Raw genomic sequence first — 16,178 nt, forward strand, 5'->3', positions numbered from 1 at the left:
TCTAGTAATGTTACAAAGGCCCAATCACATTCCATTCTCTTACAATTGAGTCATGGAGTAAGTGCAATTTGAATCATTTCTTGGTTCTTTCTTTACTTTTGGCCCCCTTGAAGTTCCTAAAATGTTTAAATTGGGCTTGAGTGCTTTGTTAATATTTGCAATTTGGTCCTTGGAAACTTTAATTTTTCAATTTCATTGCTTGTTTGCTTCAATTAACCTCCATGCTTTGTTTAATTTGCACTTAAATCATGATTTTAAGGTCTTTATGACCAAGTGAGTTGTGTTTGCATATTTTGGTTTTTATGACCAAGTGAGTTTGTGTTTGCATATTTTTAATTTTTAATTATTTCTCAAATAAATTGGTCCCTTGACCTTTTCTTTTATTTTGGAGGATTAATAAGTGATTCCTTTCATTTGGACACCATTCCAAGGGAGGTATAACTTCTTTTATCTTTTTCGTCTCTTTCCCTATGTGATCTAACGTGCTAAGTGAAAATTGCATGTTTACTTGTTTCCCTTGCCTTTCCTTAATTCCTTTCATTTATTTCATTTTTACTTTTGCTTTTTATTTAAGTTATTCTTTATGGGGTATGTGTACACCTCTTGGCTTGTAATAGATAGAGCTTGGAGGAGCATTTGATGAAGACCTATTGAAGACGTGTGCCTAGCTAGCAAATGTAATAGGTCCTTTAGCTTGATTGCTTTGCTTTTGTTGTTATGTGTTACTTGCTTTATTAGGCTCTTGCATCTAGTCGAGCATGCTAAGTGTTATGTGCTATATGTTTATGAGTGTTTGGCATGTCTACTCGCTTTCCATAGCCATGAATGAATGTGATGAATGAATGTACGTTTCCACTAGTCCAACGCTAGTAGGAATTCATAGAATGGGCTAGTCCAATGCTAGACCCAATAGGTCATCTCCTATTGTGAGTCCATGCTTGCATGTTTCATTCCATTTCATGCATTTTTCTTAGTTTTATCATTTGGCATGCTCCTCCAATCCTTTTCCCCTCATTTAGGCTTTTTGCACCTCATGCTAGTTATAGGGTACATTTGCTTGAAGAGTCCTCTTTCGATAAGGGAAACGAGCGAGTGTGGCTACAAAATAGCCTTAGCACGCTAATTCTCCTTTCTAATCAAAGGGAAAATTAAAGTCACAAAGTTAGGAGTCCCCGTACCCATTTTGCTTGCATTCATCTAGGGTTCATGCATTTCATTTATTCGCTATCCTATACACTTCTACTTTATATTCTATCCCTTTTTCCACATTCTCACTTCACACTACTTTTGGACGTTTTCACTTAACTACTCACTTTATACCATGTCACTCGCACACATGCACTTTATGTTATTTTCACATCATCATTCTTTACTCACCTTACCTTGTAAATACATTTGCACACCTCCACTTATATCCTATTCTTTTTATTACTTTTCTCACTTTCACACAAAATCACATTTTCACATGGCATGCATTCCACTCATTTTTACGTCATTTAGGATTATGTGTGACCTCTCCAAAGGATCATTATTGGGCTTCACAATTAATGTGATTGGCATCACTCAAGATTTGGAGAGAAATTTTACCCCCCATGTCCCCCTTGGTCTAGGGTTTGCATTCATGTAGTACATCCAAATGTAATAAATTCTTTGGTTAAAACAAGAAAATCTTTGATTAAATCACGCAACTAGCCTTGGCTAGGTCGAAGGGGTGCCTTGGATTTTTATCCTTGCCTTCCCCTTCGTCAAATGTGACTCCCGAACCTTTTTCGTTGGTTTACGTGGACTAGGAGTCGTTTAAAAGGGGTTTCTTACTACTTTTTCCTATTTTTTCTTTAAAAAATTTATTTTTAGGTGACTTGGTACACCTTAACTCATTACCAAGTGGCGACTCCGATTTTTTATTTCAAAAACCCTTTTTAAACTATAATTTTGGGTCAAATCGTCGCATTCTCAAACCCCCATTTAGACCCATTTTTCTTTTAAATCACAATTCATTTTCCAATCACAAATTGAATCAAAAAATACATTTTTTTTAACCATTTATTTATTTATCAAAAAATGGGGCGCGACAAATCCTACCTTTATGTATGGTATTGATGTGGATCCTGTTAAATTACCTTATGCGTTGGAAGTTAGAACACTTATTAGGGATCAAAGCCTAATTACCGATATGGTTTATAAAAATTGTGAGATTTGGATAGAACGGAAGTTGGTTGTAGATTCGATAAGTTTAGACCTCAAAGGGTATGACGTCATATTAGGCATGGATTGGTTGGCTCACTATATTGCTCAGTTGAATTGCAAGACTAAGATGGTGGAATTCTCTACACCAGGAAAGGTGACTCTAAGATTAGATGTGCGAGATAGATTAGTCTCGTCTGCACTTATTTCAGGAACTCGAGCTAGGAAATTATTGAGTAAAGGTGCGCAGGGTTACTTAGTTTTCTTAATTAATACTCCTGGAAATAAGGTGAAACTGGAGGATGTGTTAGTAGTAAATGAATTTTTCGACGTTTTTTCTGACGAATTGAAGTCGATGCCGCTAGAGAGGGAAATAGAATTTAAGATCGATTTGGTGCCTGGAACCGCTCTTATTGCGAAAACACCATACCGAATGGCCCCTACTGAACTTAAGGAACTAAAACTGCAGTTATAGGATTTGTTAAAGCGAGGGTTTATTCGAGAAAGTGAATCACCTTTGGGAGCGCCTGTCCTATTTGTTAAAAAGAAGGATGGCAGTTTAAGGCTCTATATAGATTATCGTGGCTTAAATGATGTCACAGTGAAAAATAAATATCCTTTGCCGCATATTCATGAGTTGTTTGATTAGTTGCAAGGAGCGATGGTTTTCTCTAAGTTGTACTTGAAACAAAGTTATTATCAGTTACGAATTAAGCAAGAGGACATACCGAAGATTGCTTTTGATTCTAGATATGGACACTTTGAATTTGCAGTGATGCCTTTTCATTTAATAAATACTCCTGCCGCCTTTATGGATTTAATGCATCGAGTCTTTAAACCTCACTTGGACCAATTTGTCATGGTGTTCATAAATGATATCTTGGTATACTATAAGACTCGAGAGGATCATGAACAGCATTTGAGGGTAGTTTTACAGACCTTGGGAGAATATCAGTTATATGTCAAATTTAGCAAGTGCGAGTTTTGGTTGGAGAAAATTTCTTTTCTAGGGCATGTAATATCCAAAGATTGTATTTCTGTGGATCCAATGGAAGTAGAAGCCTTATCTGAGTGGAAACGACCAGAAACCCCAACTGAGATCCGTAGTTTCCTAGGTTTGGCAGAATACTACCGTCGAGCTAGGCCATCGGCTAGCCAAAATTAGGATTTTTGATCACTAATGCAGTTCTGTAATTCGGCCACAACTCACTCAATTCAACTTGGAATTAAGCATGGTTGGTGGCGTTGGAAACTAAATCCAACAGACTACAATTCATTAGAAGAAAGTGTTCTAAAATTCAGTTCATAGCTAGCTCAAATTCAAGCAACAACTCCCAACACCTCACCGACTCTCGAGCAGAGCAACAAAACAGAACAAGTAACTTTGGTGAACTAGTACGGCTCACTCACTTTGAATCAGAAAATTCATTTTATACCTTGGAAAATTAGAAGTGTCTGGTTTCAAATGCCACAAACGGCACTTGATTTCGACATCTGAGCAGAGAGATATGCTCAATCAAAAATCACTGCCAGGAGACCCTTATTACGCGATTTCCAGTTTTGTTCTTATCCAAAACTCAACTTTTTCTTAATCAAACCAAGTAATTTTTTGTGGAAACTTTCCATACAACCTAAACAACATATCTACAATAAAATCAAGGTCATTTGATCACCAAAAAATTGAACCAAGGGCTCTGCAAAAACAGGGTAAAATCGGCTAAGCTTCTTATGCAACTTTCCTTTGATTTTTTTTCACTTTTTCAACTTATATCTATTTGTTTAACACTTAATCAACATAAATAACACCATAATCATCATATCAGACCAAAATGTCCATTGTGAGATTTCATAGAGCCCACTCAAATGATTTCCAACAAAATAAAGATACCCACATGAAGTTACAATCTTCCAAGTGAATTCTAACTCACTAGAATCAAGTTTCAAAGGTTGGATGATTTACTACCTCTTGATTGATGAAACTCAGAAATTTCGGCCACTATAAGCTCCAAGAAAACCGTGTAAATGATGCTCTCTTCCTAGTCCAAATGAGTCTCCAAGTTGTTGTGAGTTTGTGTAGTGAATTTGGAGTGCAAAGGTGCAAGAAAGGAAGTGATATGATGAAGGGCTTTATTCTTCTTCCTCCTATGGAGTTTCGGCCAGCTTGAGAGGATGAGAGAGAGTGAAAAATCTGATAGTGAAGCTTCTTGGAGAAGCTTTGTAGTTGGTTCAAATTTTTTACACAAAAGTCAACTCTCAATAGTGTCCGTACGCGAGCGTTTCGTACCCGATTCCTCTCGAGTTTGTTTCACTTGTGCACTAAACCTCTAATGCACTTCCTTTAACACTATTATTATCCACTCTTAGTAGTCTAACAACAATTTTCTATTTTAAAACTAACGCATGAGTTCTCAAATCTCCAAGGTCACTGTACTCTCAAATCGACTATTGTCTCCAAACGCAATTTCACTAAATCTCGCTAAACGACCTTTCAAAAATTAAATTTATTAACGGAATATTTTGAAAATATATGCAAGTTATAGTTCCATATAAATGGTTCGAAAAGGGTTTAAATAAATTATTCGGAGAAAATGGGCAATTAATTATTTAAGTAAACTAATAAATAAGTGAATAAATCGATAAAATAAATAAATAAGATAAAATAAATTACGAGTTCTCACATCCTCTCCCCCTTAAGAAAATTTCGTTCTCAAAATTTTTACCTTGATTTGAGAATAAATCTGGATATTTTTCTCGAATTTCTTCTTCAACTTCCCAGGTTGCTTCCTCTAGTCCATGGTTCTTCCAAAGAACTTTCACCAATGGAATCCGTTTGTTCCTCAATTCTTTTACCTTACGATCTAGAAGCTTGATCGGTTTCTCCTCATAAGTCAGGTCAGGGATTCATCAATTTCAATATTTTCCGGTTGTAGGATATGAGAAGGGTCTGGGTGATATTTTTTAAGCATGGATAAGTGGAAAACATTGTGGATCCGAGATAAACTTGGTGACAATTCCAACTTATAGGCCATATTTCCTATACGTTGGATAATCTTGTACGGCCCTATGAATCTCGGTTGTAATTTCTTTCCTTTTTCAGATATTAAACTTGCTTTCAGAGGAGTAATCTTAAGAAAAATCTGATTTCCAACCACAAATTCTAAATCTTTCCTTCGGTTGTCTACATAACTCTTCTGACGATTTTGTGCAGTCTAAATCTTCTGGAGTACCAACTTCACTTTTTCGTTCGCCTCCTCAATTCAAGACACTGTAGTCGGGTCTATGATTTTTGGCTCATCTATTTCATCCCAACAAATTGGAGATCTACACTTTCGACCATAAAGTGCTTCGTACGGGACCATTCGAATAGAAGAATGAAAGCTATTGTTATAGGCGAATTCCACCAATATCAAATACTTACTCCAACTCTCCTCAAAATCCAAAACACAAGTTCTCAACATGTCCTCAAGAGTTTGAATCGTTCTCTCAGACTGTCCATCGGTTTGGGAATGGTAAGTAGTACTAAAATTCAATTTAGTCCCCAACACTTCTTGCATCTTTTGCCAGAATCTAGAAACAAATCTAGGGTCTCTATCGAACACAATACTTGCAGGTATCCCGTGTAACCTGATAATCTCATCCAAGTATAACTTAGCTAACTTCTTCAATGAGTACTTCATATTAATCGGCAGAAAATGACCCGATTTGGTCAACCTATCCACTATTACCCAAATGGCATCATGACCTCTTTGTGTCGTAGGTAACCCTGATACAAAATTTATGGTAATGTTTTCCCATTTCCACTCGGGTATCTCTAGAGGTTGCAAAAGTCCTAATGGTTTCTGATGTTCAGTTTAACTTGTTGACAAATCAAACAGGTTTGGACAAATAATCTCCTTTTTCATGCTCTCCCACCAATACAAATTCTTCAAATCTTGGTACATTTTATTCTCTCCAGGGTGTACCGTAAATTTCGATTAGTGTGTCTCTTCCAAAATTTCCTTCTTTAGTCCTTCATCCTTTGGCATTACGATCCGATTCTGAAATTTCAATATACCATTTAATCCCAAGTTAAAATCTGACTTCTCTCCCTTTTTGACTTTTTTCAACCACTTTTTCACTTCAGGGTCATTTTCCTGGGTTTCTTTGATACGTTCCAACAAAGCGAAATTCACTACAATATTCCCAAGAATTACTTTCATCGATTCAAATTTAGGGTTCCATATACTAACCTCCTCCAACAAGTGCATTTCTTTAATTATCAATCCTGGCACTTGCACTTGACGACTTAAAGTATCGGCCACTACATTGGTATTTTCTGGATGGTACTTTATCATACAATCATAGTTTTTCAAAAATTCCATCCACCTACGTTGTCTCAAATTTAACTCCTTTTGAGAAAATAAATACTTAAGACTCTTGTGATCAGTAAAAACCTCAAACGTTACTCCATAAAGGTAATGCCTCTATTTTTTTAAAACAAACACTATAGCCGCTAATTCCAAATCATAAATCGGATAATTCTTTTCATGCGGTTTTAACTTTCTAGAGGCATAAGCTATCACTTTCTCATTTTGCATTCATACACACCCTAAACCTTCCTTTGAAGCATCAGTATAAACCACAAAACTATCCTTCCCATTTGGTAGAACAAATACGGGCGCTCTTGTCAAACATCTCTTCAACTTTTGGAAACTCTTTTCACATTTAGCACTTCATATAAACTTCCTATTTTTCTTGGTTAATTCAGTCATGGGTCAAACAATCCTAGAAAAATTCTTGATAAATCTCTGGCATACCCTGCTAACCCTATAAAACTTCAAACTTTGGGGTACCGGTACAGGCACACAATATCAGAATAAACCTAGGATAAATAACTCTTTCCCTGAATACCAGTTAAAATAGGAATAAATCAAATCACCAAGTAATAATACCAGCAGTGATAATAAAATGCAAGAAAAATAAAAGGCACAGGACACCAAGATTTTTACGTGAAAAACTTAAATTGGAAAAAAACCACGAGAGCTAGTCCAGTAAAAAATCTCTACTTTCACAACAATGGGAATACACATATCTATCCGAAATATTCGGATGACAATAATAGCACCAATATAAACCAAACAAATCTGCTGTAAAATCACCCCCAAAAACTACAATTGTTAAAGAAGTGGGTTTGAAAAGGTGTTACCAAACGAAGAGGAAATCTTAAATATGAATTGGTAGATGAGTAGAGCTTGACGAGAGGATCCCGTGTGTAAAATTTCGTCTCAATCGGACTTCAAATCGCCTTCCAAATGAGGATCCAAAGTTGTTTCTCTCTCGCTGCTATTTCTCTCTTCAATGTTCTTCTCGTCGCTCTCTGCCAAAATGAAAAGAACGACGACTGCAATTTTTTTCTTTCACTCCTGATACAAGCGGCAGCTGCAAAATGAATATTTAAACTTGAGAAACCCTCAAGCACTTGTCATGGGCTAGCCCACAACAAAAGTCCAACAATCTCCCTCTCCATCTCATTTGGGGGGCTCCACCAGACCTGCTTCTTGTTTGCAAAACAAGAGTTTTTCCTTAGGCAATGCCTTAGTAAACATGTCAGCACCATTATCATTTGTATGCATCTTCTCAAGTGTCAACAACTTGGGATCCAACACTTCCCGAATCCAATAATACCTCACATCAATATATTTGGATCGAGAGTGAAATGTAGAGTTCTTACACAAATGAATAGTGCTCTGACTGTCACAGTAAAAACTATACTTCTCTTGTTTCATGCCTAACTCTTGAAGGAATTTCTGCAACAAACGAGTCTCTTTGCATGCTTCAGTGGTTGCGATATACACCACCTTCATACTAGAAAGGGCAATACATTTTTGTAACTTATTTTGCCATGACACTGCTCCCCCTGAAAAAATCATCAAGTACCCAGATGTGGACTTTCTATTATCAAGATCACCTGCCATATGCGCGTCAGTGTATCCATCTAGCATAATTTCACCATTGCCGAAACACAGATACAATCTAGGAGTTCTCTTGAGATACCTAAAAATCCATTTGACAGCATTCCAATGCTCCTTACTAGGGTTAGAGAGATACCGACTAGCTACTGCAATTGCATGAGCAATATCTGACCTGGTGCAAACCATAGCATACATCAAGCTACCAACAGCCGAAGCATAAGGAACCTTCTTCATGTCTTCTTTATCTTTCTCACTTGTAGGACACTGTTTGATATTCAATTTAAAGTGACCTGCAAGTGGAGTTGAGACTTCCTTTGCCTTGCTCATGTTAAACCTGTTAAGTACTTTTTCAATGTATTTTTCTTGAGACAACCAGAGCTTCCCATTTTGCCTATCACGTGAGATTTTCATCCCCAGTATCTGTCTAGCCGGACCCAAATCTTTCATTGCAAAGGATTTATTTAACTCCTTTTTCAACCTGTCAATTTTTATAGTATCACGGCCAACAATCAACATGTCATCAACATATAATAAGAGAACAATAAAATCACTATCTGAAAAGTTTTTTACATAAATACAGTGATCAGATGTAGTCTTGTGATACTCATGATCTGTCATGAAGGAGTCAAACTTCTTATACTGCTGTCTAGGTGCTTGTTTCAACCCATACAAACTCTTCTTGAGACGGCATACAAGATTTTCCTTACCACTTTCTTTGAACCTCTCCGGTTGCTCCATGTAGATCTCCTCTTCCAAGTCGCCATGCAGGAAGGCTGTCTTCACATCATGTTGTTCGATCTCTAAATTCAAACTGGCTGCAATACCAAGAACAACTCGAATTGATGACATTTTTACCACAGGAGAGAAGATTTCTTCAAAATCTACACCCTTCTTTTGATAAGATCCCTTCACAACCAATCTTACTTTGTACTTTGATTGTGAGCTGTGCTCCTAAGTTTTTAACCTGTAAATTATTTATTCTTTAAAACTCTCTTGCTTTTAGGCAATTTCACTAGTTTATAAGTGTGATTATCATGCAGGGACACCATCTCCTCTTGTATGGCTTGCAACCAATTTTCTTTATTCTTATACTCTAAAGCCTCACAGTAGGACTCTGGCTCTCCTCCATCTGTTAACAAAAAATATTCATGGAGATTATATCTGCTAGAAGTTCTTCTCTCTCTAGTAGATCTCCTAAACTCATCTTATAGTGGCGGCAGTAGAGTAGGTGGCTCATCATGTTCAGGTTCATTAGCAGTAGGATTATTACCATCATCAATATCCTCTCTCTGCTCTGTCTCAGCTCTCCCTTGATTAAAATCAACAGGTACTGGAATTGAATCTGGATCTGAATTTGAGCTAGCAGAAATGTCATCTAAGGATTTTGAGTTGTCACCTTTATCAATGTCTTCAATGGTTTGATCTTCAAAGAAGACAACATCTTTGCTCCAAATCACATTCTTCTCAATAAGATCATATAACCTATAACCAAAATCTTCATGTCCATAACCCAAGAAAATGCACTGCTTTGATTTTACATCAAGTTTTGACCTTTCATCTTTGGGGATATGAACAAATGCTCGACAACCAAAAACTCTCAAGCGTTTAAAAGACACACCTTTTCCTATTCACACCCTCTCTGGGATATCACTATCTAGAGGAACTATTGGAGAAAGATTAATCAAATCGACTGCAGTCCTCATTGCCTCGCCTCAAAAACATTTTGGCAACTTAGCATTAGAGAGAATACATCTGACCCGTTCAGTGATGGATCTGTTCATCCTCTCTGCCACTCCATTCTCTTGAAGAGTTTTTGGCACAGTCTTCTCCAATCTGATCCCATGGGACTTGCAATAGATTTCAAATGATCCTCTGCACTCACCACCATTATCAACACGTACACACTTTAACTGCTTACCAGTTTCTCTTTCAACTTTGCTATGAAAGTCTTTAAACACATCCAAAACCTGATCTTTGGATTTTAAAGCAAAACACCAAACCTTTCTAACAAAGTCATCAATAAAAGTTACAAAATAAACAGCACCACCAAGAGACTTATCTTTCATATAGCAAACATCAGTGTGCACCAATTCTAACGGATTCAATTTCTAGATGGAAGAAAATTTTTAAATACAACTCTGTGTTGTTTCCCATAAATGCAGTCTACACAAGGTTTAAGTACATTACCTCTAACTTCAGGTAGAAGTTGTTTGTGAACAAGTGTTTGGATTCCTTTTTCACCCATGTGCCCAAGTCGTCTATGCCAAAGGTCAATTGATGAATCACGAACTGCATTGACTTCTCCCTTCCCCAATTTGGCTTGCATCAAGTAGAGAGTACTCTGCTTCTTTCCTCTAGCAACAACGAGATTTCCTTTGCTGAGTTTCCATTTGCCTCCACCTTGTAAACTATAGTACCCTCATCGTCAAGTTTTCCTATAGAGATAAGATTAAGGTGAATATCAGGGACATGTCGAGCATTTCTTAATATCAGCTGGCACCCGGTATCTATATCCAAATATATGTCTTCCATGCCAACAACTTTGCATGAGACCTCATTTTTCATCCTAACATATCCAAAATCTCCTTTGATGTAGGTTGAGAAGAAATGCTTGTGAGGAGTAATATGGTAGGATGCACCCGAATCAACTACCCAATCACTATCATAATGAATAATATTCACCTAACCATCGTCACAAAATACAAATATATCATCATGAGCTGTCACAACTGCTGTAGTGTTCTCATCATCTTTTTCCTTCGTCTTACCCTTTTTCTCAGTCTGATCCCATTTTAGGATTCTGCACTCCTTCATATAATGCCTATTTTTTTTATAATAATAGCATGCAACATTTTTCCGTAACTCAGACCTGCCTCTGAATTTGTCATTCCTATTGTTGGGACCTCTATTTTTGCTTATTCCTCTTCTTTCTTTCTTTTCTGTCACTAGGGCCTGGATCTCATAGATAATTTCTTGTTCCTTCCTCCTGAACTCTTTATTCATTACAGCACGGCCTCTTTTATAATAGCCATGGTCAACACACCATTCGGAACTGAATTACTGATGGAGACCACCATGGTTTCCCAACTATCTGGTAGTGAACTGAATAATAATAAAGCCTGTACTTCATCATCCAAGTTCAAATTTAATGTAGTTGCCTGATTTATCAATCTCTAAAAATTACTCAAGTGTTCAGTCATATTTTCCCCATCCTTATATGTCATCCGAGTAATCTGCTTCAAACAACTAGCCTTGTTCAAACATGTCTTTCTTTCATACATACTCTCAAGTTTTTTTCATAATATATCAACTCTAGTGTCATTAGCAAAATATTGAAAAATATTTTGACCAATCCATTTTCTAATATTACCAACAATTTTCCTGTGCATATTAGCTCATTTTTGATCACTCATATCACTTGGTCTACATTTGTCCCCTAGAACAGATTCAAAAAAATCTCTACAATACAAGTAATCTTCCATTCTAGACTTCTAAATCGAATAATTAATTGCATTTAATTTTACCATATAACCACTATCCGAATCATCCATATTTAACTAGTACAACTGAGCAACCCAACCTGACTGCTCTGATACCACTTGTTGGGAAAGGGGTACCGGTACAGGCACACAATATCAGAGTAAACCCAAGATAAATAACTCTTTCCCTGAATACCAGTTAAAATAGGAATAAACCAAATCACCAAGTAATAATCCAGCAGTGATAATAAAATGCAAGAAAAATAAAAGGCACAGGACACCAAAATTTTTACGTAGAAAATCCAAATTGAAAAAAAATCACGGGATCTAGTCCAGTCAAAAATCTCTACTATCACAATAATGGGAATACACAAGTCTATTCGAAATATTCGGATGACATTAATAGCACCAATATCAACCAAACAAATCTGCTATAAAATCACCGCCAAAAACGACAACTGTCAAAGAAGTGGGTTTGGAAAGGTGTTACCAAACGAAGAGAAAATCCGAAATCTGAATCGGTAGATGAGTAAAGTTTGACGAGAGGATCCCGTGTGTAAAATTTAGTCTCTGAAAGCCCCGATGCAACCAAATACAACCAAAATACTCAACCAGACAAGTAGTCAAGTAAATACAATGACAAAAAATATAAGCAATTTAAAGCACAAAAATAGAGTAACAATAAAGTAAAAGAAATTCAAACCAATCAAACTCCCAAGCTTCTTCCAAACTTGGAGTTGAATCCACCAAATAGTTTCTTCAAGTGGTGGTAGTGCTAACCAACTTGTACAAGTGAAGGCTCACTCCTTCCTCACCCCAAACATACTTTGGTTGAGCAAAGGAATTTTACTACTCTCCAAGTAAACCCTCAACTAGCTACAATTGAAAGCTTACCCTTTCAATTAAGAACTACTTTATACAAGTGAGGCAACCTTTATCAAGGTTTTACCACTCCAAATGATAGGTTCACCTTCACCAAGGTTTTACTCCTCCTAGAGAGTAACCTTCACTTGAGCAACCTCACAACCCAACTTTCCCAACCCCTTATACAACCAACAAAGAATATTTCTACTCAAAGATCTCACTTGTAAGCTTGTATTTAGTGTTGGCCAAAAGTCCGTGTCTTCTTGTGCTTTGGGTTATTTATAGAAGGTGAGAAATGACTCCAAAAGGCTCTCCAACGGTCAAATATTAAATGCTGTCGAAACTAGCCGTTGGCCTGTCGGACGTCCGAACCATTTGCTCTGCATCCGAACCACCTATCGGACGTCTGAACCATTTGTTCTGCGTCCGAACCCTGCATCCGATAGAAATCATAATGTTCAACGTTCATTCTTTTTGTGTTGGACGGCCGAAGCAATGAATGAGCGTCCGATCCAAGTGTCCGAAGAGTATCGTCGTCAGTCGGACGACCGATCCTCTATCGAGCGTCCGATCCTCTACGTCCGAACCTTCATATTTCTTAACTTCTCTTTGATTCAAATCTTTTCGATTCTCTTTTGGATCAAAGACCTGTTCTAACAAATTTCTCACATAAAAACATTAGTCCAAATCTACATTTTGGTTTGTTAATCATCAAAACCAAGGACTGATCAACCAAGGTCAACAGTCTCAATCGGACTTCAAATCGCCTTCCAAATGAGGATCCAAAGTTGTTTCTCTCTCGCTGCTATTTCTCTCTTCGATGTTCTCCTCGTCGCTCTCTGCCAAAATGAAAAAACCGACGGCTGCAATTTTTTTTTCTTTCACTCCCGATACAAGCGGCGGCTGAAAAATGAATATTTAAGCTTGAGAAACCCTCAAGCACTTGTTATGGGCTAGCCCACAACAAAAGTCCAACAAAAATTGTGTTTTGAGGCTGAAGTCCGCGTTTGAAAATGAAAGTTGCAGCTGGTTTTTTGGGTTGCAGAAAGCTTCATCAGCTGCCAAAAGCTTGTGTTGCATAAGCTTTCTTCGTAAAAAAAATTTTGCATGAAGTTTGCATGGAAATCTTCCAAGAATTGCATTCTAGCCCCTTGGTTTTTGCCTAATGCTACTTTGGCGACTTAATCAATTTTGTCCCCTTAACATGCCATTTCTCTTTAATTTGTCTTAACATGATTATTGGATAGATTTTTAATAAAATTTAGGATGAATTTGAAGGTTTAGTAACCTTTTCTAGATTTATAGTTTTAATTTGATTCTTTTTGGAATTTTGGTATTTTTGTGGCTTAATCGTAGCAAATTGTTTTTCATTTATTTTTGTGATTTTTATCTTTGATTGGTAGGTTTCACCTTAAGTCCTTAATTCTAATTTATTTCCTTTTAGATCCTTAATATTTGTAATAATAATAAATTGATCCCTCAAGTTTTTTTAATTCTTTCAATTGAGTCCTTGTTTGTTTTAATTTGATGAATATGGATTGTTTAGTTTGTTTGAATACCTTGAGTGATTCAATTTCGTGTTTATTTCCATTTCATGTGATTATTTGTTAATTAAAGTGATGTCTTGATCTTTTCTTTGTTTTTGGAAGGTAAATAATAAAGTTTTATTTCATTAGGGCACCAATTCACGGGAGATACACTCGATCCCTTATTTTGATTTTACTCGACCCTATGTGCCCCTATGTGACTTTATGTGTTTAATTGCATGCCTTTTGAATGTTTTTATTTCATTTATTTATTTATTCGCTTCATTTGTTTTAATTAATTTCGTTCAATTTTGATTATTCAAAAGGCATTTAAATGCCAAGTTGTAATAGTTAGGGGGTTCAAGATATGTATTTAGATAGAATATGTAATAGTTAGGTATTTATTTTATTTATTTATTTTATTCCTTCCTCTTTTAGATTGTAGTTAGGGCCCCTAAATATAATAGTTAGGGCTTTGTTTGCTTTATTTGCTAGGTGTGTTTTGCATACTTGTGTGTTATGTGTTATCCGCTTTCTTAGGGTCTTGCATCTAGATATCATGATTATGTATTATGTGTTTATATGATATTATGTGTTTACATGCTTTTATTATATTTTATATGATTAGTTAGTTATAATCAATGTGTGACGTCACCACACTAGTCCAATGCTAGTTGTGGTCCATTTCCTGAATCCACACTAGTCCAACGCTAGTTGTGGCTCTTTGTTCCGATTTTTCACCAGTCCAATGATAGTAAGAGCTCATAGACATGGGCTAGTGCAATGTTAGACTTTTAGGGACCTTCCACGCATTAGACCATATTTGTGTGACTACACTACATTTTCATGCATATTTTCACTTTCTAGGGTTTTTTTATCATTTTTGCATGACATCCCTCCTTATACTTATATCCCTTATCCCATATTTCCCCTTTTATGTATATTCCTTACTCTTTGTATGAAAACATGACATTAGACTTGCATTCCATTTAAGAATTAGAACTAGGTTAGTACATTTGCATGATCAGATAGGAGAAATACCCCTCAAGTATGGGATATGAACGAGTTTGGCTTCCTAACCGTAGCACGCTTGTATTTCCTCTACAAAAGGGAAAATTGAAGTCACGAGTCATAGCCCCCATCCATTATGATGCATTCCTTTAGATCATGTATATTTGTATATTATTATTTTTTTTCTTTTTTTCGAGTCTCATATTTTTGCATATTCGTGATCTTTTCAGATAATCACTTTTGGGCATCATAATTAATGCGATTTGCACCAATTAAAATTTGAAAAGATACATTAGGTCTAGGGTTTGCATTCATATAGTACATCCAAATGTGATAAATTTTTAGGTTAAAATAAGAAAATTTTTGACTAAATCATGCAACTAGCTTTGGCTAGATTGAAAGGGTGCCTTGGATTTTATCCTTGCCTTCCCTTTTGTAGACACCAAATTTTTGGTGTAATTTCATTTTTAGTTTTTTATTTGTCGTGTTCGTTTTTTAGTTTTTAGTTTTTAGTTTTATTTTTTATTTTTAAGTTTTAGCATAGAATTTCTTGAAAAAGGAAAAAGAAAAAGAAAAAGCATTCAAAAAATATGATTTATTTGTTTTTTATTTAAATTCAATGTTTTCTTGGAAAAGAAGGAGAAAAATGATGAAAAATGGAAAAATGAAAGAAAAAGATTGAAAATGGTAACTTTGTTATTTTTAGTTTGTTTATTTTGATGTATTTGTAATTAAAATTGTTGTTTTTATTATTATTTAGTTTTACTATTATTTTTGTTAAATTATTAAGTTGAAAAAAAAAAAGAGGTTTTGCGGCATGCAAGCTGCGTTTTGTCGCAGCTTGCAAGGAAAGGCTGGGCAGCCCCTTGGCTGCAAATTATAGAAGAAAGGACTGGGTTTTAGGGTTGAGGTGCCCCATATAAATAGAAAAGATAGCAGCCGCAACCAATGGAGGGAGTAGAGATGAAAAGGGACGGCTGAAAAAAAAAATAAAAGAAAGGCAGCCGGCAAGAAAGGGAGAGGCTGGAAGTCTGAGAGAAAAAGGATTAGCGGCGAGGGTTTCTGGGCAAAAAAAGAAAGGAAACAATAGAAAGATTTAGTAGTGGCTGAATGTCAAGAGCAAAAGAAAGAAAAACAGAAAAAGCCATGACGGCTGAGGGGGA

At 36.2% G+C, this 16,178-nt stretch overlaps 1 protein-coding gene across 1 annotated transcript; it reads left to right on the forward strand.

The window, feature by feature from the left end:
• The first annotated feature begins 2,086 nt into the window (after positions 1–2,086).
• LOC140035713 (uncharacterized) lies at positions 2,087–2,659 on the forward strand. Its single transcript, XM_072077052.1, has one exon. It carries the CDS (start codon positions 2,087–2,089, stop codon positions 2,657–2,659), a length of 573 nt encoding a protein of 190 aa, XP_071933153.1.
• Positions 2,660–16,178: the final 13,519 nt, after the last annotated feature.

The sequence above is a fragment of the Coffea arabica genome, chromosome 2c (assembly GCF_036785885.1).
Source record: "Coffea arabica cultivar ET-39 chromosome 2c, Coffea Arabica ET-39 HiFi, whole genome shotgun sequence".
NCBI classification, from domain to species: domain Eukaryota; kingdom Viridiplantae; phylum Streptophyta; class Magnoliopsida; order Gentianales; family Rubiaceae; genus Coffea; species Coffea arabica.